We start from the raw sequence: 27,455 nt of genomic DNA on the forward strand, positions 1-27,455 counted from the left end.
AAAATGACCACCTTATCTGTCATTTCTACACCTATGTGAGGGATTTGAGGGAATTAGAGTGGGCAACGAATTGGAGGTGATAAAAATTCCCTTCTCTCTCTATTTCCATCCTCTTCAAAAAATTTCAAATTTTATATCTTACCTCCTAAACAGAGCCTTGCCAATATAAATTACACTTTTTTTTTTGGGTTGGTGAAATCTGTTAAAGTACTCTTTGCTATAATTGCAATCATTCTACACCAGCATGAACATGACACTCCGCGTACTCAAACATAAACCATGTGCTGGCAAGACTGCAAGAGGGATGGATCTTTGACCCTTCTTTGCATTCTCCAATCCATGTCCCTCTCACGTTATGGAAACACTGGACCTGGTGGATTGGGACCATTTTGGGTATACACAATGTTTTTCACATGCTTATTTCACCAAATATCATTACTATAACTGGGTTGGAAAACAATCCTTTCATTGTTCCCATTTGCTTGGGCCTCACCTCACCACCTCTTCTTGTTCACTACCCCATTCTCCTATCCTCTCAATTTCAACAGAGAAGTCATTGCGTCAAATTAGATTGCTTTGGCTCTCCCTTTCTTGGACTTTGGTGCATTCATATGTAGTGTCGTGCAGAAAGGGGTGTGCTTTGAGATAACTCACCTCATACATAAGAAAGTTGATATATCAGATAAGTTCAACTAAGTTGGTATCAGTCACTCCTCCAGTTGTCATTCTCACTACCTGAGTGATTCTCGCTCCTGCCTCCACATTTGAAGGCAAGATTCGACATAGCGGGTGGATTTGTGGCTTTGAGATCTGAAAGCTTACAACAAATAGAAGGGCTCCGCATTCGGCAGGACTCTCTGCATAAGTTCTAAACCCCCCCTTTACCACTTTATAGGTCCAAGTCAAGGCAAAAGCACCCAGAGTCCGTCTAACACATTTAATTTCTTCCTAATGATCAGATATAAAAAACGCCTACAAAGAGATTTACTAGCATCTTAAACAATTACTAATATCATTAACAACAGTTACAACTCAAAACAACCATTCTAACCTCTTTTTTCTTTTCCTTTGAAACCACTGTTACAAAAAAGGATGGGGTTTGAATCACCCCATGGTCTGCACTCAGACAAGGGGTTAAATGCAATAAAGTAATGCAACAAAGGCTAAGGAGTGCACATCTCAGACCAAACCAAAAAACAGTAAATGACAATATCACTGTAGAATGAAACAAAATGCAAACCATTTGTATCATGGGGAACCTTCTTTCGCATCTCAAAGTCATTTCAGATACTCACTTATGCTTCAAAATTGAAACTTACTTATGTTAATTTATAAGTATTCTTTAGCTTTACTGTACAAACAACCATCACTAGTATCACACCTCAGTTAGCGCTGGTCATATAATCACCATTTACTCTGTTGCCAGATTCTTCCTGTGGAAAGCTCTCACGCTTGCACCGGCAGATAAACTGAGGGATAGGTCCTTCGTTCCCAAGCACCCAAGGATGTTGTGCAACAGCTTCCAAAGTAAGCCTCTGTTTTGGATCTGCACTAGACCACCATATTTCAAGAGTGCAAAATAAAAACTAAAAGAATAAATACGATAAAAGGAACAAGTTAAAACATTCCTTTATCCAAAAGACAAGTTTCTAGTCCAGGGTCCATTTTCTGCCAAGGGGAGCTGACATGGAAATTCCAATTACTGGACAGACTACATGTCAAGTTTAGTTGTCCACCCAAGACCATATGAACCACCATGTACTGAATTTATGAAAAAAGTTGCACTCCTAAAAAGAATTAACTTTTAAACTGTGAATCAAAATTCATTAATTCACATGTCCTAGCTGAATTCGGCTACTATTCAAAATTCATTAATTCGCTTGTGCTGTGTTTGCTTGCTCTCCTGTAAATGTGTCAGAAGGAAAAGGAGAAGGTAAGTGAGGTAAGAGGTTTCCTTCATGACTTTGTTTCGTTGCAGATGGAAAACTTCCCTGGACAATCCTTTCCAAGTTGTGTCCTACCTCTTTCGTAGGAAGAAATTTGGGGATATGCCGATACGCTTTCCCCAAGGATGACTTTCCCTTCCCTGGAAAGACGGACCAAAAACGTTTAAAATTTTTTGGGAACCACTCTCACTTCCTGATCTTCCTAGGAAAACAACCAAATGCAGCATTAGAGAACTTTCTATGAGTTGGGGATGGGGGTTAGGAATCTGCTACATGTAGTCCATTCCACCATCTACCCGTGGTAGGTTTCAGCCCAAACGACTCAACATGTGGCAGAAAAGATCTTAAATTTATGGAGAACATTATCATCTTGCCGCCAGGTAAGCCACTCAGCTTAGATATATAGTTGACCAAGGAATCTTCCGGCATGCCTGTATAGCCAAAACGGCAGCACCTGCTGGCAAGACCACTCTGACTTCAGCACTGCATGAAGACCACCTTTCTAGGCATCATTGATTTAAAAAAAATTATTTCAAGGTGGTCTTACTAGGTTAACCCAATGAATGGTGGACCATACACTCACACAGACAACAAAAAAAAAAAAAAAAAAAGAGTTGTGGCCAGTCCCATCATCAGCCATGTGACTGAATTAAGTTTCACCGAGTTATGAAACCTAGGTGACTAGTGTAGCAAACCTTATTGCGAATGATGGAGATGGTGATGATGAATGCAACCATCCAGAAAATTATCAGCTCGACAATGAGACCATTAAAGTAACCAATATAAAGGAGAGAATTAACAGGCCTTTGCAGAGAAGTCCTTCCAGTAAGTTCTTTAGCTGTGGGTTGATGCCCTCCGGGATCAATAAAGCATTATTAACTATCTGGGGAAGACAGTAACAGTTCCTCTGTTAAATTGAGTTGCCACTTAAAATTAAAGAAAATGAGGAAAATATCACTAAAAGTAGCAAATAGCACACACCTTGTCATATGTATCTTGCAGTGTGTCTCCAAGAAAGGGGTATTGACCCAGAACCATACAGTACAAAGTGACACCAACAGCCCATGTATCTGCCGCTTTACCATGGTAGGTTAAACCTGATATACAAAAAACAATACTCTTATTAGTTATCACCACAAAACCTTCTGCAAGTCCCTTATCGTTTTACTAAAGCAATTTTGACACAGATTTCTCACCTAAACAGCACTCAGGTGCAGTGAATACAGGAGTCCCAGGAGACCGTCGAAGCTCATCATTATCATCCTGCAGATAAACAATATTAAGAGACAAGAGTTCCATCCAATGTCCTTCCAAGTAAATTTAATGAAAGTCAACCTAGCAACATTACTGTGTCTATATGGTTTAGACAAAACAATACTAGGCTTTCCAGCAAGAGGACAATGAAATGGTGGCTTAATGTTCTTAGGTCCAGGTCACTAATTCATAATCTTGAAGCTCAAAACCTCAAATTTTCTTCAATTTCCAGAATCTAACAATTCACCAATCTCCCAATCACGCTACAACCAGGAGAGCTGTCCTAATGCCTTCAACAAATATATTGTAACATCATCCACCAATGCAATTAAGGGGCCATTGTTCAATGTGATGTAAAAATATTTGAGCAGGCAGTGTAAAGACACTAGTTATAGAATCTTCAACAGTGGCCATTTTGTGTAAAAATGCCAAAGATTAGGATCATCACTGATTCACCCGTCCCAGGACCCTACGAAGCAGGACCTGCGCTGAGTCATAGCCCTTTATCTACAAATGGAATTAAGAATTTAGTTTGTACCCCTTGATTATGTATGTCAAAATTTCAAGCTAAAAAGGGAGGGTTATATAGCTTCAATTCCTAATAATTTCATGCAATAAGCATTATAATGTGCTAAAAACTAGACTAGACCGGCTTTTCACAGACAAATTTTACGCAGAATCAGTCCAACCTGTGTGGTGACTTAGCCAATGCTTGACCAAGGCAAGCCCAAGGCCATTCAAGCCATCTTAACATTCACTGAAACAAATCTCACAACAATCGACAGGACATGGCTTGTGCACAAGCCAATAATGCTCTGTTTAGGCTTGCTTGAACTAGCCCACACGGATGCTTTAGCTAATGCTTCACTGCTCACCAAACATTCCCTCGTCGTTGCAGTCCATCATTAATGCCACTCCAACTCAAGGCTACCACCAAGCCAACCGTAATGCATGTGCCCAAGGTGTAGCAACACTGCAACAGCTCCACTCGAATGGCATAATGCATACCGAAGGTTTGCCATACCTATGTCACACTCGCCCTTGTCATTCGTCATCGCCGCACAAGGTGTGCTAGTAACCAACACCAACACGAACATGTCCTAGGCACGCCGAACCTAAGCATGCCTAAGACCGGCACACCTGCACATAGGACACAGAATAGCCCAAATCCATCAAGCCTGTGTGCCACTGTAGCATCCGCAGTCTCAAAACTCCACCTCCCCAGTGCAGCACCATGCTAGCATCCTCAGCTGAACATGGTCCCTGTCAGTAACCAAACCTACAGGGAAAACACTCATGACCCACTTTGACTTTGAGTGGCCACCCATGGAATACCTATGCTAATGCCTGGCTATGGCAAGTCACGATGCCATGCTAGGATGCATTGCCACAAAACGAGGGTGAGGCACACCATCCTTCCTCGAGGTAGCTCTTAAGCATTTCACCATTTCAAAAACTAGACATCAACTACTCCAAAAAATCATACTGACATACTTTGAATCATCACGAGACTCTTCTTCCATAATGTCAGCACAATACCACAGAGCTACAATATGCTTCGTGTTAAGTTCAAAACCATCATCGAGCCCCAATGCACGCCCATGTGTGCCTCCTCAAGTGCCATGGCTGTGCCAACAGTTTTGGCTGTGACAGGCTGGTCAATTGGACTAAACCAGAACCAGCCCAATCTGTCCCTATCTCTCCAGTTAACTTTCCATTTCTAGTAAAAAGAGCTAGTCAAACTAGAAAGATGAAACATGATCCCTTCGCAGTCACCGTCCAGCCAGATTTATAATTGTGAAATTTTCAAGATATTAATTCTTTTTATTTTATTTTATTTCCAAGGAAAAGTTTATGAAATTTTTACTTATTATCAAGGAAAATTTATACATTTTTTACTCAAGTCTTATTTACAAGATATTATTTAATTCTATGAATGAGGTTATGATTATCTAGTCTAATTCAATTTAAACAACTTTGACCAAGTGTTACATAGTTACCAGAACTAACTTGGCAGTCAATATGAACTGGGACCTTGAAGATTTCAATTGATCTAGTGTTGATGGCACCAAATATACGTCAACAATATAATGCAAAAGTCAACCTCGAACCAGGGAAACCAGTGGTAGATTGATTGCAGCATGATCAATACAATAAAAGGAACAAAATTAAATAACTAAAACTCCTTTTTTTTATTGCTATTTTTCTGTTTACATATGAAAGAAGAACATCAAAAGATAGTGAAGAAGAAAGGGATATAGAATGGAGGGGGGGGGGAGAGTAGGATCAGCTCTCTCAGCCCATCATCCTCTCACGCAGGGCTTCTCACCCACGGTATCTCACCATTGCCGCATCTCACAGCTTCATCAATAGCCCTTTTCTCTTCAATATCTGTCTCTTTTCTTTTCAGCCACATACATGTATTTATAATAAAACAACCCAACCCTAATCTAATAAACTAATTAATAAAACCTATAAAATAGAAATTAGATTCTAAATAGGATTCCCAATTAGGATTACAACTGAAATAGCAAATTTAAACAAGTGTCTAATAATAAAAATAACACCAAAAATCAACTCCTCTAAGCCAGCAGTCCATATCAGCCCCCAAATCACTGTTCACACGAACAATGTCGCTAGGTACTGTTCATGTGAACAGTAACTCTCTTTTTTTTTCTTTGGTCTTCTTCATGCTTCGATCTACATCACAATATCTTACAACAAATTCAGCCCTTTGCTCTCAAGTCAAGTAGTTCGACCACTTTGGTTTGCCAGTTATACACAGACAAGTCTCCATTGATGACTAGTTCCTTTCCTACACAAATTCATGTCCTATGCTAAACCGATTTAGCAGGCAATTGATTTCCAATTTTTCCCGTTTTATTCAATGTTCTTTACTCCTGAGTCCTGATCAATACTACCATTCTTAGAATATCTAGTAACACTAAAGACCAAACTACAAAACCTAATAAAATCCAAAAGCATCTTAAATATAAGCAGTAAGCACTGATAACAACCCTTACATTGAGCCCTCAGGTCCTTCAATGCAGGAAAGCCCTCTATCTCTATGACCTTAACCCTTGATGTCAAGAGACACTCAAGACCCCAAAATACCTAACGACCAGCCCAAAAAGCATCTTCAATTATTTACCTTCAATTTAATTAAGTGCTATGTATCAAAAATGATGATCATATCGACTTTCATGTTACTCTGGTTTAATAAGTACTATTTTATATATGGCCAAATGTTCTCTGTGCCGGGGGCGCAGGCTGCGCCCAGACACATGGGGGTGGGCAAAATGACCACCCTACCCCCCTGAATGGCCGGCCCATGTGTCTGGGCGCAGCCTGCACTGTGGCTCAGAGAACATCAGCCCTTTATATATACATAATACTGTTTGCATCCGAAAGAACTATATATATATATATATATATATATATATATATATATATATATATATATACACACACACACACACACACACACACACTCACACACATAATACTGCATATTAAATTTTGATCCAGGATATGAAACCGAGTACAAAAGCAAGTCCAGCTGTATTCTGCTACATCACTGCAGGTTTCAATAACAGGTTTTTCACTATGTGGGAGTGTTGACATGGCAAATCCGCATAATCCATCCAAAAGGAGATCCTCCAGGATAACAATGTGCACTTGTCCATGTCAAGCCAAACCTGCAGTTTATGGCACCTTTCACCTATGAATAGTACAAAAAGGGCATACCCAGTGCACGAGACTTCCGCCACTGCAGGGTCTGAGGAGGGTCATAATGTATGCAGCCTTAACCCTGCTTCACGGTGAGGCTGTTTCCTGACTCGAACCCATGACCACTAGGTCGCAATGGAGCAAGCTTACCGTTGCGCCGAGGTCCGCCCTCTCACCCATGAATAGTATAAGCTTGAATTTTCATTGTTCACTCAAACAAAAATGCTTGAAAACTGACTCGAGTTTTTGGCATGTGGTGAAGGGCTGTATTGCAGTGGCCCTACATTGGGGGTGCGAATTGGAGCTCAAAGCCTAAGGCTTCTGGTGTCAGCAAACCAGGCCCATATTATGCCAATTCTGGCCCAACAAGAAAGTAAATAAGCAGTCCATACAAGGTGAATGCATTAGTTCTTATTTTTGCTTTTTTTAGTTGTCCCTAATTTCACTTACTGGGGGTATTGCTGTCATTTTCATTCTCCATTTAAAATAAAATAAGTCCAGTCCGTACGTGGTTGATTCAGGAGTTTTAGAAGGTTTCTACTTTTAATCTTCCCAGTTAGTTTCTAACTGGGTCTTGTTTTGGATTCAAGAGTTTGAGTGTTATTTGGATTTTTAAGTCCATATAACACACTTCGTACCCATGATTTACACAGTTGATAAATAAAATTTTCTTGCTGCCCATGATAGCATTGGCTATTTCTTAAACCTTTCATTTCTCTTTCTTCTATCCATCTGATCCTATCGCACTCTTACTGTTTCTTCCTCTTCACTGTTTCTGGTATTACTTTGCACATCAGCACATCTTCTAATTCTTAAGAGCTATTTGTGATACCCTGTTTTAACTAATTTCCTGCTGGTCTATTTATGATCATCTGTCAGTTCTGTACTCAGATTTCTTTCTAACCTTGTATATATGTTCATGTCAGCATATTCTCACATCCAATAATTATACCAGGCCTGGTAACTGTCTTATCACTTTATCATTACCTTACCCTGTATTCTGTTAGACCTGGCTTCAGTCAAATTGCACCCTTTATCTTATCCTGTATTCTGTTAGAGCTGGCTTCAGTCAAATCGTAACCTTTATCTTGCCCTGTTTTCTGTTAGACTTGGCTTCAGTCAAATTGCACCCTTTATTTCTATAGAGAAATCCTAACCTTTTTTATTGTTTGGTGGGGTCAGGTCCATAGAACTCATGGCTGGAGTTTTAGCCTATTTGGACTTTTCTGGTAGTTCACTATGACAGAGCCCCTGTGAAATTAATGACCTATGGATACACTATCTTCTGGTAGTTCACTATTTATTTAATTTCTGATGTTACATCTACATCCCTTAGTTTTATTTCATTACATTATACCTGCCACTATTGTGAGTTATTCCAAATCTGTTCACTTCTATCTACATACTTAGTTATTTACAGAATTGCCACCCACCTCAAGTTTAATTCAAATCTCCTAATTCGAAATAGATTTAGGGTTTGGGTGATTACATTGGGATGTTGCACTGAAACTTGTCAAATTGAAAGAGCATGCCTTAGAGTAATGTGTCAACCAATTAGGGTTTCCTCTTCAGGTGCCACATGTAAAACGTTGTATAGACAAGAATATAAATCTTTGTTGTCAAAACAGCATACATGCAGCTAAAAAAGGTCGAGGGGAGCATGACCAATTTCTCGTTTACCAGCTATTGCCTTCACAGTTCACACACATGGACCATCATATCATGATACCAATATAAAAAAACTACGCAAAATAATAAAACCCACATGAAAAAGATTACAGAACTCATTCTGTTCTTGATCCTAGGGCGCTTGTAATTCAGAAGAATCTCAGGAACAAACATAAAAGCAATATAAACGTACCTCAAACACCTGGCTGACACTAAAGTCTCCTATCTTCACTGTACCGGTACTCGTAACCAAAAGATTATCAGGTTTGATGTCTCCATGCACAATATTCTGTTGGTGAAAGATGGAAATAAGATTAGCATCTGACAAAATTAGTGAGTAAGAATATCACCATAAAACCAAAAAATGAATACAAGCAACGCCTGAGAATGCACAAAAGCAGCCAACCAAAAATATTCAAAGAGTGAACCTGCAGAATTTCCATGTGACCTTACATGAGTTTCCCTCTTACTAATGCAGTAGCCTTCTATTGATTGCATAAATTCGACATCATTTGGCAGCCAAGCCAAAGGAGGCTTTAGAAGGCGAAAATAAGTAATGTGTTAGCAGTAACATAGGTTGGGGCTGTTGGGCCTTTATTTTAACGGTTATCCTTGTAACAGGCCTGATCTATAAGCCAATGTTGGAGCCTTTAAGTGGGTACATGAGATTAGTTTGAGTTGTCCATTGTTTTTATCTACTTGGAGTTCAAATAGAATTAGAAAAGTTGGGCTTTTACAAATGTGATGGCTATGTACCCATGTGAGATTTGAGATTTTATGAATGGAATTTATTAGTTTGTAGCTATTGTTTTCAATTACAACAGCAAGAGGATATTTCTCTCTTTCTACTTCCCCCTTCTCTTACAGATCTGAATCTCCCTATTTCAGTTCAGCTCTGCTCTCCTTCCTCATTGTGATACCCTGTTTATGGACTATCTTTTGCTTAATCAATTTCAGTCATATCTACTTTTCTTGTTATGCTTTTGATATGAAATTTTATATGCCAAGTTCCCTTACAAATCTCTACTAGATCACATTTCAGTTTTCCATTCTCTGTTAACACTTCATTCTTCCTGCCCTGTTTATTTCCCAGAGCTACCTGTCCAATTACCCTACTATCACTTCAAGAGAAATCAGTTTCCCCCCCCCCCCCTTTAATTTGATAGTTTAGATATAGTAGGGTACCCAACTACATTCTGATTTAGGGGTTGACAATTATTGAATTTCTCATTTTATCATAAAGTTCTGTTTCTAATCGAATACTCTTATTCAAGGGTTTAAGTATCCTACCATATCCGACAATACTAACCGATAAGTATCGTATCTTTAAGGTACCAATATGATACCTAAAAAAATTTGGTATTAGTACACATAAGAAACCTCAGCCTTTACATATAATCATTTGAATGCACTTTTTTTTTTTTTTTTGGGGGGGTAAATAATAGAATACACTTGTCTCAGCATACTTTGTTCTCTTTTTTATACATGATATATTTTACATATTACTTATTTATAGTTTTTTATGCTTCGAAACTGTAATTTGCATTTATCCTAAGCATTTCCATACATTTCTAATGTAGATCACAGGTCCATGTGTAGCCGCAGAAACAAGCCCCAAAACCAGCCCAGTATCGTTGTTGGATTCAACTGCTGTGGGAGACAGCCTGGTCTGCTGATGTGGCAGGCTTTTGTTGGTTCAATGGAGCAACTCATAAGTCAGGCCAGTCCAGATTGCATGGCAGATTTATTAGCTATTGAGTTGCTGATTTGTAGAGGATTTTAATAGATCTCGTGGGGGCCTAGGAGGACAGTTATCGACCTTGCTTATTTGTTGACAGACTATTCCAAATTTTAAGTGGGCCCCATGGCCAATACGTGGAAGAGGCTTGGATACCTTTTTCCAGCTCGTAAGATCCTATATTTTAGGAAAGATATAGTCTCTTAGGGGTTTATTAGCTAAAGATTAGTTTTCTATTTATTAGATTGTTTATTGTAATTGGTAGTTTCCTTTTCTAAGACTCTTTTAGTTTGTTAACTAGATTCGGATGGGGATACCTTGTAAGTAGTTTCTATTTAGGATAAAGTTCAATTTGTGAGGGATTCCTTTCCACGCAAGAAAGACACCTTTTATGTATTTGATTTGAACTTTATAAATAAAGAAAGAAGGGCTGAAACAGCCAAGTTGAGTTGGAGAAAAGAATGGGCTTGGTTAAAGTCATTTGGCTGTGAGAGACAGGTAAGGTGAGAGGCCGTGGTTGAGAGACCCACCCCTATCCCCCTTCTTCTTTCTATCCATCTTCTTCTACCTTCTATTTTCTTTTATTTTTCCAATCAATCTGTGCGTGCTTGATCTGTTGCAAGTCTGAGTTCATTGTGTATTTTCTGCTACTGAAATCTTCCATCGATTTGTGCGGTTGCTGCAATATTAATCTGAATTGATTATACCTGAGAACTCGCTTGAGATTTGGTCATTCGTGACCCGGCCTTGCATTATTTGGTATCAGAGCCAAATTGGACAATAGGCGGAGTTATCAGTTGCTGAACTCAACTTCCCAATGAAGGTCGATCAAGCAAGTCTGATTCGACAACTCCACTAAACTTGTTGACGAGTTTTGTTTCAAGATGAGGAAGGCTGATGTAGATCACAGGTCCATGTGTAGCCGCAGAAACAAGCACCAAAACCAGCTCAGTATCGTTGTGGGATTCAACTGCTGTGGGAGACAGTCTGATCTGTGATGTGGCAGGTTTTTGTTGGTTCAATGGAGCATCTCATAAGGCAGCCCAATCCAGATTGTGTGGAGATTAAAGGGAAGATTACTTTCCAGATTTATTAGCTATTGACTTGCTGATTTATAGGGGATTTTAACAGATCTCGTGGGGGCCTAGGAGGACAGCTATTGACCTTGCTTATACGTTGAAATATTTTTCCAAATTTCGAGTGGGCCCATGGCCAATACATGGAGGAGGCTTGAATATCTTTCCAACTTGCAAGGTCCTATATTTTAGGGAAGATACAGTCCCTTGCGTTGGGGGTTCTATTGATTAGTGTTCGCTACTGATTCACCTAGAAGCTCGAACTGTTAGGCCCAATTTGTTTGACGGAGAAAAGTGGAAAAGGTAAAAAGGGGTGGGAAATTTGTCTTGTTTCCCACAAACTACCACAAATGTGACAGTTTGGTTAGATGGGGTGGGAAACTTCCAAACAAGCTCATTAAATGCATTTATTCTTGTCTGGTGAGGTGGCACCCCTCTTTTCCCACCCCATTCACTTTCGAAGTCCTACCAATTTGGCACTATTCATGGAACAATTACTTTTGAGTCTCTCTCTCCTCTTCCAATTTCCTTTCTTTCCCATGAAATCCCACCCCATGCCCATTTCCTCTCTCTCCCACTAAATCCCACCTAACTACAAAATGCATATTCCATTATTTCCATTCCTTCTCATCCCAACCCACAACATGTGGGACCCACCCTCACAAGTTTCCCACCCCTTTTTATCTGTCAAACAGACAGGGCCTTAGGGAATGGCAGCATCAACACTCCCTTGCACGTGTAAGGCAAGATCCCATGGTCCTTGCACATGGAGCTCACGCGGCATTTCCTTCGCGCGGCACCAAGGGAGAAGAAATGTCGGAACAAACCTTCTAATGCATTTCCCAGGAATCGAACACTTGACCTCCCTACTCTAATACCATGTTCACTACCGATTTACCTAAAATCTCAAACTGTTAGGGAATGGTAACGTCAATGTATACATCAACAATTAGGTTGTTTATTGTAATTAGTAGTTTCCTTTTCCAGGACTCTTTAGTTGGTTAATTAGATTCGAGTTGGGATACCTTGACACCTTGTAAGTAGTTTCTATTTAGGATAAAGTTCAATTTGCAAGGGATTACTTTCCATGCACGGAAGGATTTGAAGTTTATAAATAAAGAAAAAAGGACGGAAACAGCAAAGTTGAGTTGGAGAAAAGAATGAGCTTGGTTAAAGCCATTAATGGCTGTAAGAGACAGGTACGGTTAGGGGCCATGGGTGAGAGACCCATCCGTATCCCCTTCTTCTCTCCATCTTCTTCTACCCTCTATTTTCTTTTATTTTCCAATCAATCTGTGAGTGCTTGATCTATTGCAAGTCTGAGTACATTTGATTGTGTATTTTCTGCAACTGAAATCTTCCATCAATTGGTGCGATTTCTGTAATATTAATCTGAATTGATTATACCTGAGATCCTGCTTGGGGTTAGGTCATTCATGACCGAGCCTTACAGTAGTTTCTTGACCATTTCCATATATTTAGCGTATCTTGTGTCTCTCCGATACGATACATCTCTTAAGACCTCCCTTTCGATACGATACCCAATACTGCTACTTTAAACCTTGCTGTTATTAACTAATTCTTTGTCTTAATTTCATCCTATTAATTTCTTCTAAAATTCCAATACTAAATTTTGTTATGTTAATTTCAAACTTCTGTTCCAATTATATTCAATCTCAATCAGTTGCTCTTCTGAATTTATAGGTACTTCAAAATCCCGATGCTGGTTGATAGATTTCAGCAATGCTCGAATATACTCAATTTCCAAAACTAAGGTTAGGATTTTCTTGGCATCTACAGTCCTTACCCATCCACTAGATCTATTGTCTTTCAATCTCTCCCTCGTTCTCTGATTACCCGCCAACTACATCTACCATTACTCGATTCTCTCTTCCTCTTCTCCAAATTTCTTCTTTTAGTTTTTGAAAAAGAAAGAAACTTTCTTACCAATCACTCACTCTCATAGTGCTCCCTCCTCTCCAACTTTATGTCATTAGGAAGTACAACCCCATAAGCTAAAATCAGAGAGACTAACAAATTCATTAGGAAGTACCAGAGACTTAACTATGTATCATTTTAGTTCAAGTTTCGGAATGTAAACCCCGAAGGTCATGCAAACTGGCATACTTACCCAGGTCAGAACAGTTTTATCATTGGAGGCAACTCAACTTGACGAGCTTTCAATCATCCAGTCTGGGTCTTGTAACATCATCTTGTAGCAATTAAAACAAATAATGTACAAACTGACTCAGTACATTAACTGTGTGGTAGTCCTAATGTAGCCTAGGTGAAATAAATCTCACGTAGGACCAGGTTCTGTCTTAGGGCTGGCCGAATGGACAGATTAGGGTTACTAGGGCAGAAGTTAGGGTTAGGAATGGGAGATTGATGGATAATGGTCTGCAGGTTTTTAGGAGTCTATTAGTATAGGATCTAACTAGGTTTAAATAAGAAATAGAAATTCAGAATATTAGGGTTAGGGTTTTGGGTTTTAGGACTAAAGAGGATAAAGGGATCTAGGGTTTCTAGAGGGAATCAGGCCAAGAGCTTCTGGCCGAGTGTCACAGAGGTAGGGAATAGGATTCGGCTGAAGTATGGGATGATTTGGATGGCTGGTTAGGTCTAGGCAGGTTTAGGGTTGTTGGGGTGTAATGGAGAAGAGAGGAAATTAGGGTTTAGTTGTTGAGATGAAGGCTGCAGGTTAGGTCGAGTGGAAGGTCTGCTGTGAGGGATCTGTGGTTAGAAGTTTAATGAAAACTGATGGTCAGATCTGTAGTTACAAAGGAATCCTAGTTAAAATAGGAGTTGCAGATTTAATGGGGTTGAGGGTTATGGAAATTGATAGAGGATGTAGGGCTGGGTTAGGGAATAAGAAGGAACTAATTAATTGCAGAATTCTGTAACAGCTTACTTGTAATAGAAGAACTTCAATGGCAGCAACTTGAAGAGCTTGATTGAAGAAGAAGAAGAACCTCCCGATCTGCGAGATGCAAGGAGTCGCTGGATTTCTCCAACCCTAGCCTTTGGTATAACTCACAAGGGGTCTTGATATGACACACAAGACAGAGAAGCAGCAGCAGTCATGGCGGCAGCAGCAAGAAGAAACAAAATTTCAAACATAATAGGTGGGGGAGCCTCCCACGATTCTACTATTTATAATAATAAAAGGGGGCCTAAAGGCCTTACAAATAATCAATCTAAAGCAATCCTAATCAGATTAGGAGTTGGGATTCCTAATCTGAATCCTAATTATAAAACATAGAATAGACTTATACTCTAAATAGGAGTATAAGTGTAAACAACTAAAACAAATAAAATAAAATACTAATCCCTCTAAAATCGTGGAGGGGAACTAAGAAGATAAACCATGAAAAAGACTGTTTTAACCCTAGACTAAAAGAACAAACAAATAAGAAGGGTCCAACGAAAAATCAAAGAACAGCCAAATTAATCATGGTTTCGGCTTCTGCATCAAGTCCCCATCTAGCTAGCAAGCATATCATATGCATGCATACTGCAGAGAAGCTTATGGGAGAGACTGGACCAACTCGACCACATCATTCATTTACAAGTTTGAATGTAGTTCAGGAGGTGTATGATAGATATTTGTGAGAGAAAGGTAAACATGAGGCTGACTGATATAGGAAATCTGTCCCTACAACTCTCAATTAGGTTGGAAGAGTAACATTGTTAAGGTTAAAAAACTTAGGCAATGGATACCAAAGAAAATGAGATTATTTGAATTAGACAATAAAAACTAGGGTTTGTGTCTCTTGAGATAGGATTGCAAAGCAGACAGAAACAATAATAAGGTACGAAACAGTCAACAAACAGATTGCATAGACAGTGATTCACTTCCAACTAAAGCAAAAAATTTCATACCCAACAGAATTGAACAAACTGGTCTAGGACCCAAGTCTGACATTGGCCAAGGATGCTTGGGCTTTGAGTTGCACTAGGGCTGAGATCACATAACCCAACCAACCATAAACTCAATCTATGCCTTCCCTCTCCTCCCCCCCCCCCCCCCCAACCCCTTCCCCCCTCCCCCCTCCCCCTCCCACAACCTTTTCATTTTACTTCACAGCCAGTCAAGCCATACAGAAGGACATACACTGGGGCATCCGAAGAATCTCTCTCTCTCTACTAAGACTATTCCATGTTGTTTACCCAGAAGTGTGCTTTCATACAAGGAAAAACAAATGTACAAGCACCGAAAAACCAGGAACATAGTAGGCAATAAACATTGTTTCCCAGGAGTAAAATAGCTCAGGCATATGGTTGGGCTAAAATGGGCTCAGTTATCATTTTTACACATGAGGTTGTGCTTGAATTGATCTCTGACCAGCCATACTCAAGTTGCACACGCTGGAATCAATATAAGGACAGTATCTCTTTATGGACAAACCCTACAACATCTGACAGGGAATAATGTAGTTCCAGTGTCTTCCTATATAACACTATTGACTTTTGGTTAAATAAAATGCAATCTTAACCAAATCACATAACGAAAAGAAAAAAAAACATGAAAATACTAAAGTCAATAGAAGTTGTTGACATAACAAGTAGAGATTTATAGGAAAATAACTAATTGAACTTAAAATTGTTGAAAATTTACCAATAACAAAAAGGGAGTTGAGGAAGAAAGTCATCCATAGAAACACATAATCATCCAAAGAAAATATGCACAATAGGCGAAAAGGGATCTAGATTCTAGATCATACATGATCATGCAGATACATCAATCCAGCAACTATATCTCGCAAATACTTTCGGGCAATGCTTTCTCCTAAGCCACCACGTGGACCAGACTCACACACCCACCTGCCTTCCACATATTCAAGAACTGAAGAAAAGAAAAGACATGTAGTTAAGAGAATGGCTAAATCACAAGCTATTTAAAATAAGGTTAGACATAGCTTTAAGATTTCATGACTCGGAAAAGAAAAATTGGAAGGCCTACAGATGAAAGTGCCGATGAATACCCATATAAAAGTGATCTGTGTTTGGGTCATCAATCACCTCAATCAGATTGACTATATTGGGATGATCCAATATTTTCATGATTGAAACCTGTGAGGGAAAAGAAAAGGGATAGTCATAGGTGAACAGAATACAACTAAAAATAATTCCTATCTTGATCGCATAAATTTATATATATATAAAAATAAAAAAAAGAGAGATTTTTGGAAAGACATCTCAGCTATTTGAGTGCAAAGAATAGCAGTTTTGTTACCATTTAGAGATCTCAACGACAACCTGCTGATCAGAAAATCATTGGATGGCTACCTTGACCAAGGTAGCCATCTGATATTTAAAAAAAAAAAAAAAAAAAAAAAACAGATTATGAAGGGGAAAAAACAAGGACACGAACACACAGAAATAGACATGCAGGATACAACTGAATCAGTCCAGCTTCTTAGGATCTGTATGGTAACCTTTCAAAAATGGATTCTGGTGTGTTTTCTGATTCTGGGGGCAGAATTGAAACAGATTATGTATGGGTTGTCCGGTCCGTTTCTGTGATTTTTTTAAACGGACAGAGTGATGTAATAGACTCTGGCAAGCTTTTGAGAAACACCAAAATGGTGTTTCTCACATTTTAGAATTGATTCTACCAATTTTTTCAGTGAAAAAACTTTGACTTAAGTGAATCAGGGGCATAGATGGAATTTACCATTAAAAAATAACATTGCACTCAAACGTCTAACGTAAACCCAATTTTCACCGGTGCTTCACCCTTCGTTACCAGTCCGTCCAGCGGTCTCTCTGGTTCTTCTTCTGCAGGTACCCACCCCTACTACATTTTTCTGTATCCCCTGTTTCTCTGTCTTTGTGTAAAGTTTCAGTGACCGTAATTTTGAGAATTTAAGAACGACCCAATTTTGGAATTGCAAGAGAAATTTCAGATGATTGGTCAATGGAGCAAAGTGCCGACGACTCATTAACAGGAATCGACAAACTTTTCGAGTGCATTAATGGGTTTGCTTCTTTTTCTCATTTTCTTTTCTTTTCTTTTCTTTTCTTTTCTTGCATGTATCAATTGTTTCTTTAGCATTTAGGTTTTCTTTCTTTTGGTTTTGGGTTGTTCTGTAGGTGTATAACCCTGTCGTTCTTTGTATGGTTCAGAGATATGATTCTGCTTTGAAAGATGGGGAATTAGAACAGAATGAAGGTAACGAAATGAATTATGATAATCTTGATGATTTGGATCGTTCACCTTGCTCGATTTCTTTTGATGATTCTATCCGTCGGAGGAGTCCTACTCCTATTCGTCTTCTTGTATTTCCCCCTTTTCTTCTTCTATTTTTATTCCATTTCAGATTTGAAAAGCTTACCCCTTTTCAAGGTCGATCGATCTCTGCAACTCATCCCCCAACCCAGAATTTTTAGATGAAAAGCTTACCTCTTTGAAGAACTACCCCCTTTTGCTTTGATACCTTCAAACCTCAACCCAAACCCTTTTCACTGTAATAGCAGAATCAATTTTTTACTAGGTTTATCATACAGCATTTGTTGGTACAGAATTACTCCAAAAATCCAGAAACAGAAAAAATCGATTCTGACTCAAAACCAATTTTTTTAAACAGAATGGTTGACATACATACCCTTAGCAACCCAAGCTAGAACCTCAAACACGATAAGAGAAAAATGTGATTCAAAGATTCCTAACGAAGAGCTAAAGTTTTGGGTTCCGAACAAAAAAAACTGAAGCAGATCATTACAAACAGAAGTACAGCATGCACCCAAAAAACAAACACAAAATCTTATTTGTTTAATGAGGCAAAAGATAAGCCAATTGAACTTAATATAGAATAATTAAATGTAAAGCTTACCTCCCTAAGAACATCAGTCATTGCAGTCTCTGATGGTGCTACTCGCAGCTTTGATAAATGAGACTTGTGAAAAGCCTGTAAGAGTTTTGAGGAAACAAATAATTCCATACTGAGATGACATCAACCAGCATTGAAAACAATATTATGTTCCATGCATTTCAGGCTACTTTTGTTTTAATACAAATTGTTTTGTGAAAATTTAGATGATATACCACATACACTTCCAATTGGATAGGGGTTCAGTTGACAGATAGCACTATTACAGTTTGATTTTACTACAAAAGGCATATGGTTTAAAATTATGTAGGTCACTTTCTGTAATATAAGGAGTATTACAGTACTCCGCTGAACCCTAAATTTGAAATTTTGAAGTGATTAGAAACATGCGGTGCATTATTCCTGAAAAACATTTACACAAATTGTAAAAATACAAATTTCACAGATATGACATACATTTTATAATTACTGGTAATTTTACCAAAAATTATGCCTAAAAGATGTCTCAACAGGGATAAGACAAAAATCTCATGAAGCAGAATGGGAACAAATCCTAAATATGGTGAGACAAATAGACTTGAATGAAACTTCAAATAAACAAAGGAATAGAGAACTCTCTAGCAAGGAATAAAGAATAAAAAAATTTATGATATCAAGAACAGACAGTCGATGAACAGCAGGACAGCAGCAGTTGACAACTAAATTTTCTTACACTAGGATCTAAGTCTGGACAACAAAGCAAGTCAATCATCACATAACATCCCTAAACTCTCTTACAGACTCTTAATTCCTACTGCTAATAAGAGTGAGGAACCAAAATACAATTACTAATTGACTTCAGATACGATTTCAGCCAACACCATATCATTATGGTAATAGTTCTCCCCCCCCCCTCCAAAAAAAAATATATCAGTTCTTATGGAAAGGTAACTGGACAACCTTTCAGATGACTTAGAAATTTTTTTTAAAAAAATGGTGAACAGGCCAGTTAATCAAAACATCATAGCCCATAAAAGCAAAATAAGTTAGGTCCAACGAAGCTAATATGCCTCCAACTACAGTAAGGTTAGCATGAATCATTAGACACCATTCCAACAGAAATGAAAAATCAGCCCCATGGCCCCCATTAAGTTCTGATTTGTAGCTCCCCATCCCCAATTCACCAGTGTTGATATTTGTGGCAATCAGTTGAAGATAAGAGAAGATTATAGCATCCTGCTTGCACCCTGAGTTGCTTGAGCAAATGGCTCAGGCATCCTCTGTTTATTTAGCTTTAATTGCTTCAGACAATTGAGTTCATTCTTCTTTTATCATCTCCGCACACTTGTTACAACTTACAAGTAGTCTGTGTGTGACTAGGGAGCTTTCGATTAAGGTATAATCATGCAAAAGATAACAGAGCAGGATTTGTAAACTTGTTTTCCACAACTCTCGTTCATCAATAGATCCAGTGGATTAACTTACAGAACAATTTTCCTGGACAAATTTCCTCCAAAACAACACAAAAAAAACACACAAAAATCTAATATTGAAACTTTTAGGAAACGAGCCTCACCCCATTCAAACCTTAACATTGCATCTAATTTTCTGTTCTCTGATCAATGAACACTGTTGATTTGCTCATGCCTTCTGTTCTTAAAGTTGGTTAAGCCTCTAGAAATATTCCTTTTATTTCAAAAAACAACCTACCACTTCATCATTGAAGAAACATAGTCATTTCATCCAGTTGTGGTTCACTGGTTCATGAATTCCCCCTCTAACTCAAAAACTCCTTTGTGCTCTTCACCTACATGAATCAGCCAACTTTTATAATCCTCCAAAGTAAACAAACTGCAGCATGTAAACATGACCACCAATTTTTCACTATGATACACTAAAGTTGGGTAATTTTCTCTCCAATTTGGCTGTTACCAAAATGTCACTTAATGGAAACTCAACTCAACTCAGCCTTATCCCAACTATATGGGGTCGGCTACATGGATCTTTTTCTTCAATCAGCTCTATTCAAAGCCATACTTGTTACTAGTCCTAAGCTATATATGTATTTCCTCACCATTTCTCCTAGAGTCATTTTAGGCCTACCCCTGGCTCTTTTAGCTCCTTCAATCTGAATCAAATCACACTTCCATACTGAAGCATTCAAAGGCGTCCGGTGCACATGTCTACGCCATCTCAAATGATTTACTCACAATTTATCATGTATCAGAGCTACTCCTAAATTAGCTCTAATTTGTCTATTCCCTATTTTATCCTTTCTATCTTTAACACTCATCCATCTCAACATCCTAATTCTCAGCTACATAAAGTTTATTTATATGCTGTTTCTTCATTTCCCAACAATCAGCTCCATACATCATTCTACAACTAAATGGAATAAAGAAACTGTTGTTCCAATAAACAGCCCTCAATTAAAGAATCAAACTTCAATAACAAAGCAAGTATATGACTGTAAGATGTCCGAATACACTTGTATAAAGTCTAATGCAAATGCGACTCAGAAATCCAAAAAGTAGAACTGATGCAGATTCATCATCAAATAGGGCTTGTTTCATTGGGAATAAGTGTAGGGTTGGGATATATATATGTTGGGCCTTTGTTCCCAAGGGTTTTTTATGTATTAGGCCACTTTAGTGGGCCTGAAATAGGGGTATATAGGTTGCATACGGGATTAGCCCAATACTTAGTTTTTATTTTGTGTTTTTAATTGAACCGGTTTAAATTGGTTGCATCCAATTGGTTCAATTGGTCTAATTTAAGTGAAGTGGTCCTATTGACTAAGAGGTTCTTATATCCTATTGGCTACTAGGGAATCTTCTTTATTTTAAGTAGTTTAAGTTGTTTTAAGTCATTAGGACTCTATTTTGAGTCTATTTGAGTTTCCTAGTCAGTTTAAGTTGCCTAATAGGTTAGGGATAAGGTTAGGCCATTCCTTTTTAGTGTCTAAGTCTATTTTTGAGTCTTCTATATAAGTTTGTAAGGGAGGCCAGCATTGTACACGAATTTGATTAATGAAAAAGCTTTTGTTTGCTGCCATAGCTGCTGCTCTGCACTGTTGAGTGAACCTTGTGAGTAATATCAAGGCTACCTTGTGGGTAATATCAAGGTGAAGGGATTGGTGGACTCTGATCGACTCCTTGCATCTTGTAGATCGGGAGGTCTTTCTTCTAGTTCTTCAAAGCTGCTACCATTGAAGATTTAATCTTTCAAGTAAGTAGTTTATTAATTCAGCATTTAACCTTCTTCTTCTAATCCTCTAACCTAAGCTCCATCTACTCTTATTATCATCCCTTCCATTAATCCATAGATCCATTAGAACCCTAAAACCGGCAACACACTTCTGTCCAGAACTGTAGAATTTTATAACTCATCCAAACCCTAACTTCTTTATACCAAAATCACCCCCTAGACCTGCCCATTAATACCCTATAAACCTCTTTCCTAAAATCTGTCCCTAAACCCTAGATCTTACAAACAGTCCATTTTCACAAGGCATCCTACCCAAAACCCTAGAATTCCAACCTCAACCAAATTTGATCCAACTTATACCATTAGACTCATAAAATTCTGCACATCATTACCAAATAAAACCCTAAGTCGAAACCCTAACCATAACCCTAATTCTGCCCTAATTAGCCTAAGCTGTCCCAATCGGCCAGCCTTGTTAAGAGATCCTATTACCCTGGTTCCTAGTGGGATTACTCCTACCTAGGACTACATTAAATTGGTATCAGAGCTATGGCGGAGGGAAGCTCCAACCAAACCTTGAAAGACCCACCTCCCTTCGTTTTCAAGACCCAAGTTCGTCTACCCAATGGGAGCACAACCATCTTAGTTGTTGATGAGAGGAGACGTAACAACATTATTTCACAATCTGTGGTGGATATGTTGTCCCAATCAGGAGAGATTTGCATCGAGCCTACAGGTAAAGTCTGTGTTGAATTTGGGTGTTCTTCATATCATGATGGTGCTTGGTGTAAGCCGGTACCATCTCCAAGGAGCTTTATTGCAGTAGGTTGCAATTGGTTGGACGAGCGACAAGGTTGGATTGAACCGGAAAACAACTTGTGTGTCCTACCTGATCGACAGCGTCTATTCCATTTGTTTACTCTAAAAGGATTACAAACAAAGGTGACCATATCGACTGTACAGCAACAAGGACTACCGAACATGTCAACTCAAATGCAAGTGACATCGACTGTGTTTGAAGTTTCACCTATGGCAGATGCACCAACAAAAGATTCTACTAAAGCGGTTTGTGTTGAAGAGATTCAAGAACCTATAGCTAAAGAAATTCAAGAAGACCAAACTGCAGCAGTAGTTGAGATCATGGTTGAGAAGCTCGGCCATCAAATTGATGTGGAGGTCCAACACACAATGGTAGAAGAAACTACTGAAGAGGGCAAAGTAGACAAGGCTGAGGACATGGAAGATGAAGTGGTGATTGGCAACACTCCTCAAGAAATCATCGACATCCAAGATGTTGTTCTTGAAGAGGTCGAGCACATAGAGTTTGTTATGCCACTATGGTTCTTTGAAGAGAACGCTCCACGCATTGAAGACTTTATCCCTAATGTTCCCGCTTCACCGAAATTCTGTTTGGGGATGGTCAAAGCTGCTGATCACATGTTGATTCCCCCTCATCACTAAAAAATTCGAGGACGAATTTTTTCAAGTTGGGGAGAGTTGATGCAGATTCATCATCAAATAGGGTTTGTTTCATTGGGAATAAGTGTAGGGTTGGGATATATATATATGTTGGGCCTTTGTTCCCAAGGGTTTTTTATGTATTAGGCCACTTTAGTGGGCCTGAAATAGAGGTATATAGGTTGCATACGGGATTAGCCCAATACTTAGTTTTTATTTTGTGTTTTTAATCGAACCGGTTTAAATTGGTTGCATCCAATTGGTTCAATTGGTCTAATTTAAGTGAAGTGGTCCTATTGGCTAAGAGGTTCTTATATCCTATTGGCTACTAGGGAATCTTCTTTATTTTAAGTAGTTTAAGTTGTTTTAAGTCATTAGGACTCTATTTGAGTTTCCTAGTCAGTTTAAGTTGCCTAATAGGTTAGGGATAAGGTTAGGCCATTCCTTTTTAGTGTCTAAGTCTATTTTTGAGTCTTCTATATAAATTTGTAAGGGAGGCCAGCATTGTACACGAATTTGATTAATGAAAAAGCTTTTGTTTGCTGCCATAGCTGCTGCTCTGCTCTGTTGAGTGAACCTTGTGAGTAATATCAAGGCTACCTTGTGGGTAATATCAAGGTGAAGGGATTGGTGGACTCCGATCGACTCCTTGCATCTTGTAGATCGGGAGGTCCTTCTTCTAGTTCTTCAAAGCTGCTACCATTGAAGATTTAATCTTTCAAGTAAGTAGTTTATTAATTCAGCATTTAACCTTCTTCTTCTAATCCTCTAACCTAAGCTCCATCTACTCCTATTATCATCCCTTCCATTAATCCATAGATCCATTAGAACCCTAAAACCTGCAACACACTTCTGTCCAGAACTGCAGAATTTTATAACTCATCCAAACCCTAACTTCTTTATACCAAAATCACCCCCTAGACCTGCCCATTAATACCCTATAAACCTCTTTCCTAAAATCTGTCCCTAAACCCTAGATCTTACAAACAGTCCATTTTCATAAGGCATCCTACCCAAAACCCTAGAATTCCAACCTCAACCAAATTTGATCCAACTTATACCATTAGACTCATAAAATTCTGCACATCATTACCAAATAAAACCCTAAGTCGAAACCCTAACCATAACCCTAATTCTGCCCTAATTAGCCTAAGCTGTCCCAATCGGCCAGCCTTGTTAAGAGATCCTATTACCCTGGTTCCTAGTGGGATTACTCCTACCTAGGACTACATTAAGAACAGTCTCATTGCCTCTAGTTACAGCTTTACTGCTGTAAGTGCTTGACTGCCTTGCAAAATAAAGATAAATAAAACTAGGCCGAACTTTGAATGACTTACGAACATCACAAATTAGAAACCTAAACACAACCAGATATAATGTCAGTACTTTAGTCAGAACTTCACCCCAAAAAAAAATCCCATTCTCAAGATCTTATTGGATAGGAAACTGAATAGATTAAAAGAGCCATCAAACAGGTTTTGGCAATTGCAAAGGAGTCATAAAGAAAAGGAATAGAAATGACTTACATATTTTGCTAACTGAATGCTAAAAAGTGAGGCTGCTAAAAGCGCATGCCACCCAAAAGGTATTTGAATTAACTCCTTTCAAATATTTTCCTAACATGCACTAATTCCAATAATGCCCAATATAACCAAATTGCTAAGCAAAGTCAATGTGGCACCAATAATTCCAATAACACTAAGCAGACAATTTGATTGATAGCAAGGAATAGTTGGCAACCTCCTGCATCAATTCACAAACAAAAGCCTAAACTCTATATGCTGAAAAGTATTCATTCTGCTTAGATAAGAAAATCAATAAAAATGTAAAGATAAACCAAACACAGAATACAAGATTGAAACTCAAAGAGATAAAGTAAAATGCTTCCTATTATTCTTTTCAAACAGATATAAATTCATAAAGATCAACCAAACACAGAATACAAGATTGAAACTCAAATAGACCTCCTAGAAAATGAGGCATGAGCTACCTTTCTTTCATAAAGATTTAAAATAAATAATATAAAGTTGGCCAAGCTGGGTCACAGACAAAAAGAGACACATGAAAGTGTGAATTTGCACTCGAAAAGAAAATGAATACCTTAATGGCATAACGCTTTCCATCAACACTGCTTTGGTATAAAACCTGTTGCATTGTAAGGCCAGAGTTTAAGGTTTATCCTGATAAATAAAGCAAGTTTGTATGATTTGATTTACACCATGCTTACCACTTTCCCGTAGCTTCCAGAACCAATCTTGCACACACGTACATACTCATTAATCATCTTATTTCCATTCTCATCCTGACAATTCATTCAGCAATCATCACAAGTTACAGAACATTCTATACATGGAATAGAATGCAAAAGTGACATATAAGGAAAAGGTGGCAATTTATTTGTATTACATATTAAAATTACTTTCTGTGGGTACTAGTAAACTCTAGTTCATATTGCACGGTTCAAAGAGTTGCACAAATTCATTTCATAAGAGAAAAAAAAGTTGAGGATGACCCATTTCTCCACCCCCACCCCACCCCCCCACCCAAAAAAAAGGGATATAAATGCTAAGAAAAACCAATCCTCGTCTCATCTAGTCATTCAGCAAACAGTCAACTTTTCCATTCAGGTAAAAATCACCTTCCATCTGAACCGATCAATAAGGCTTTATTTTGTGGGTAAATAGATAAAGTTCCAACATGATAGCTTCCTAACTTCATGGCCTTCAAAAGAATTGAAATAGGTAATGCACATTTTAATTGTGGTACACAAAGTAAAGCAGCTCATGAAATACACCAAGTTTTGTCCTAAAAAGAGAAGAAAATAAAATTAAGCGGCTCTCTTTTACTCTTTTCTTTTACCTCTGAGCGAATGAGTTGATGAGTTTCCTTCACAGGTACTTCCCTGCATATCTTTCCACTTCGGAATCTAAGCATGAGAATCTCTTCAGAACGCTTACTACGATTGTGCAATTCACCATCACCTCCATGAAGGAGATTAGTTTCTTCACCATTATATAAAGCACCATCAACATCATCATCTTCCAGCAAAAATTCTTGAGAGAAACGACTGCCAGGGGCAGGCCTCAGGTCACCTTTGGGCTTCCTAATGAACCCAAAGCAACTACAGCACCCCATTTCTGAGGCCCTGCCAATATGATTTTTCCAAAACATTAGGAATTTCAACAACTTTGGAGATCACGAAAAATAAACCCCCTGAACCATAAAAACAAAAATAAAATCCAAATCAATGGTTTGTGAAATACAAATGCTAACTCAATCCGTTGGAGAAAAAAAAAACAAAAAATAAAGAAAATATAATTAAACATCGGAATTGGTGTCATGGTGTTCAGCACTGACAAGGTTTAAATTTGGGAATAAGTAAAGATCAAACTGGGTATGTTTAGAGGTTGAAATACTGTAAAAATATCAGAGAATCGATACAAATACCTGCTTTGGGACGGAAGAGAGAGGGTATCAAACCCCAACCACCTTGGCTATTCTAAGGGATGCCATTCGCACAATGGAAATAAACAGCTGGTGAAATTGATGCCGCTCCGGTTCAACACTAACATCTCGAATGCTCCAGTTTATAAAAACTAAGGTAGGACCCCCTCGTTGTCTTCCCTACAACAGAGCATCAACAATACCTTTTGACCTTTCCCACCAATAAGAAATTTAACATTGAACTTCAATCCACGACATCAATCACCAAATAAACAAATATATAAGTTGTATACAAAAGATGACTTTTCCTTATCCAATAAACCAGAATACCAAGATTTTTCAACCCTACCTCTTCGCAACGAGGATGCAGAAATGTTCGGTTCAGGAATGAGAAACTTGAAGAAGACGTTCGAATTTCAAAACCCTAACTTCTTGATTCTTGGAGGCATCACTAAAAGAGAAAAAGAAACCCTAAATCAAACCAACCAAGGAACATTACAGCATCACCAGAACCGAATGATTCTTAAAACTGAATAAAAAGTATAAAAAAAAAAAAGAATGAAATTCGATTCCATTTTTTTGGCTAAATTTGTAAGGAAGAATCAGACAAAGGTGTATGCGCGTCCGTACCGTATCTCATCAAATTACCAAAGATGAAAGAAGAAGAAAGCTTTTTGATTTGGGGTATCATCAGCGTACGTTAGTCGTTAGGTTACCGAAAAAACAAATCGTACGCGTGGTGGTCCAGTTGATGTTGATCGAACCGTTTAAACTTTAAACCATAAAATTTGTTCTGAATCGCCGGATTTGGAAATAGGACACGGTGACAGTTAAGCGAAGAAGGGTTTCTCTGTTTCTTTTTCTTCACCTTAATAAGCAATTAAATGTGGGGTCCACGAGATGAGGTGGCAGTTGATGGCGACAGATCCGTTAAAAAAAGATGATCCTTGGTTCTGGGTCCAGTCTTGTAGACAACGCTACTGCCTGTTGGGCCACTTCTCTCCATTTACTCAACAAGTGCGTGCAGAGCAAAATTGGGCTTTTGGATGATTATGAAGCCCATTAGGGTGTTAATTAATATAAGCTTATCAATTAGTACAATACTTTATATAAATGGGTATTC

At 38.4% G+C, this 27,455-nt stretch overlaps 1 protein-coding gene and 2 long non-coding RNA genes across 5 annotated transcripts in view; 2 read left to right on the plus strand and 1 right to left on the minus strand.

Moving 5' to 3' along the window:
- The window catches only part of LOC122650259, a 17,406-nt gene extending 14,689 nt beyond the window's left edge, over nucleotides 1–2,717 (plus strand). The window contains exon 3 of the long non-coding RNA XR_006331403.1: nucleotides 2,561–2,717. This is a non-coding gene — a long non-coding RNA (uncharacterized LOC122650259). The remainder of the gene's footprint in view (nucleotides 1–2,560) is intronic.
- Nucleotides 1,339–26,702, minus strand: LOC122650253 (serine/threonine-protein kinase GRIK2-like). Of its 3 annotated transcripts, XM_043843614.1 has the most exons (13): nucleotides 26,682–26,702; nucleotides 26,336–26,512; nucleotides 25,748–26,033; nucleotides 25,116–25,190; nucleotides 24,989–25,033; nucleotides 18,248–18,322; nucleotides 16,397–16,484; nucleotides 16,136–16,257; nucleotides 8,791–8,886; nucleotides 3,143–3,209; nucleotides 2,928–3,043; nucleotides 2,751–2,829; nucleotides 1,339–1,546 (listed from the first exon to the last, which is right to left on the minus strand). In XM_043843614.1, the coding sequence occupies exons 3-13, from the start codon at nucleotides 26,021–26,023 to the stop codon at nucleotides 1,383–1,385; spliced, it is 1,203 nt and encodes a 400-aa protein (XP_043699549.1). In that variant the 5' UTR covers nucleotides 26,024–26,033; nucleotides 26,336–26,512; nucleotides 26,682–26,702; the 3' UTR covers nucleotides 1,339–1,382. The 3 variants fall into 3 exon arrangements, with proteins under 3 accessions (XP_043699549.1, XP_043699548.1, XP_043699547.1); XM_043843613.1 differs by lacking the exon at nucleotides 26,682–26,702 and having other exon boundaries at nucleotides 26,336–26,561; XM_043843612.1 differs by lacking the exons at nucleotides 26,336–26,512; nucleotides 26,682–26,702 and having other exon boundaries at nucleotides 25,748–26,110.
- Nucleotides 3,467–17,747, plus strand: LOC122650258. The gene is made up of 3 exons (XR_006331402.1): nucleotides 3,467–3,548; nucleotides 7,486–7,488; nucleotides 17,735–17,747. It is a non-coding gene; the product is annotated as an uncharacterized LOC122650258 (long non-coding RNA).
- Nucleotides 26,703–27,455: the final 753 nt, after the last annotated feature.

The sequence above is a fragment of the Telopea speciosissima genome, chromosome 2, assembly GCF_018873765.1.
Source record: "Telopea speciosissima isolate NSW1024214 ecotype Mountain lineage chromosome 2, Tspe_v1, whole genome shotgun sequence".
Lineage (NCBI taxonomy): Eukaryota > Viridiplantae > Streptophyta > Magnoliopsida > Proteales > Proteaceae > Telopea > Telopea speciosissima.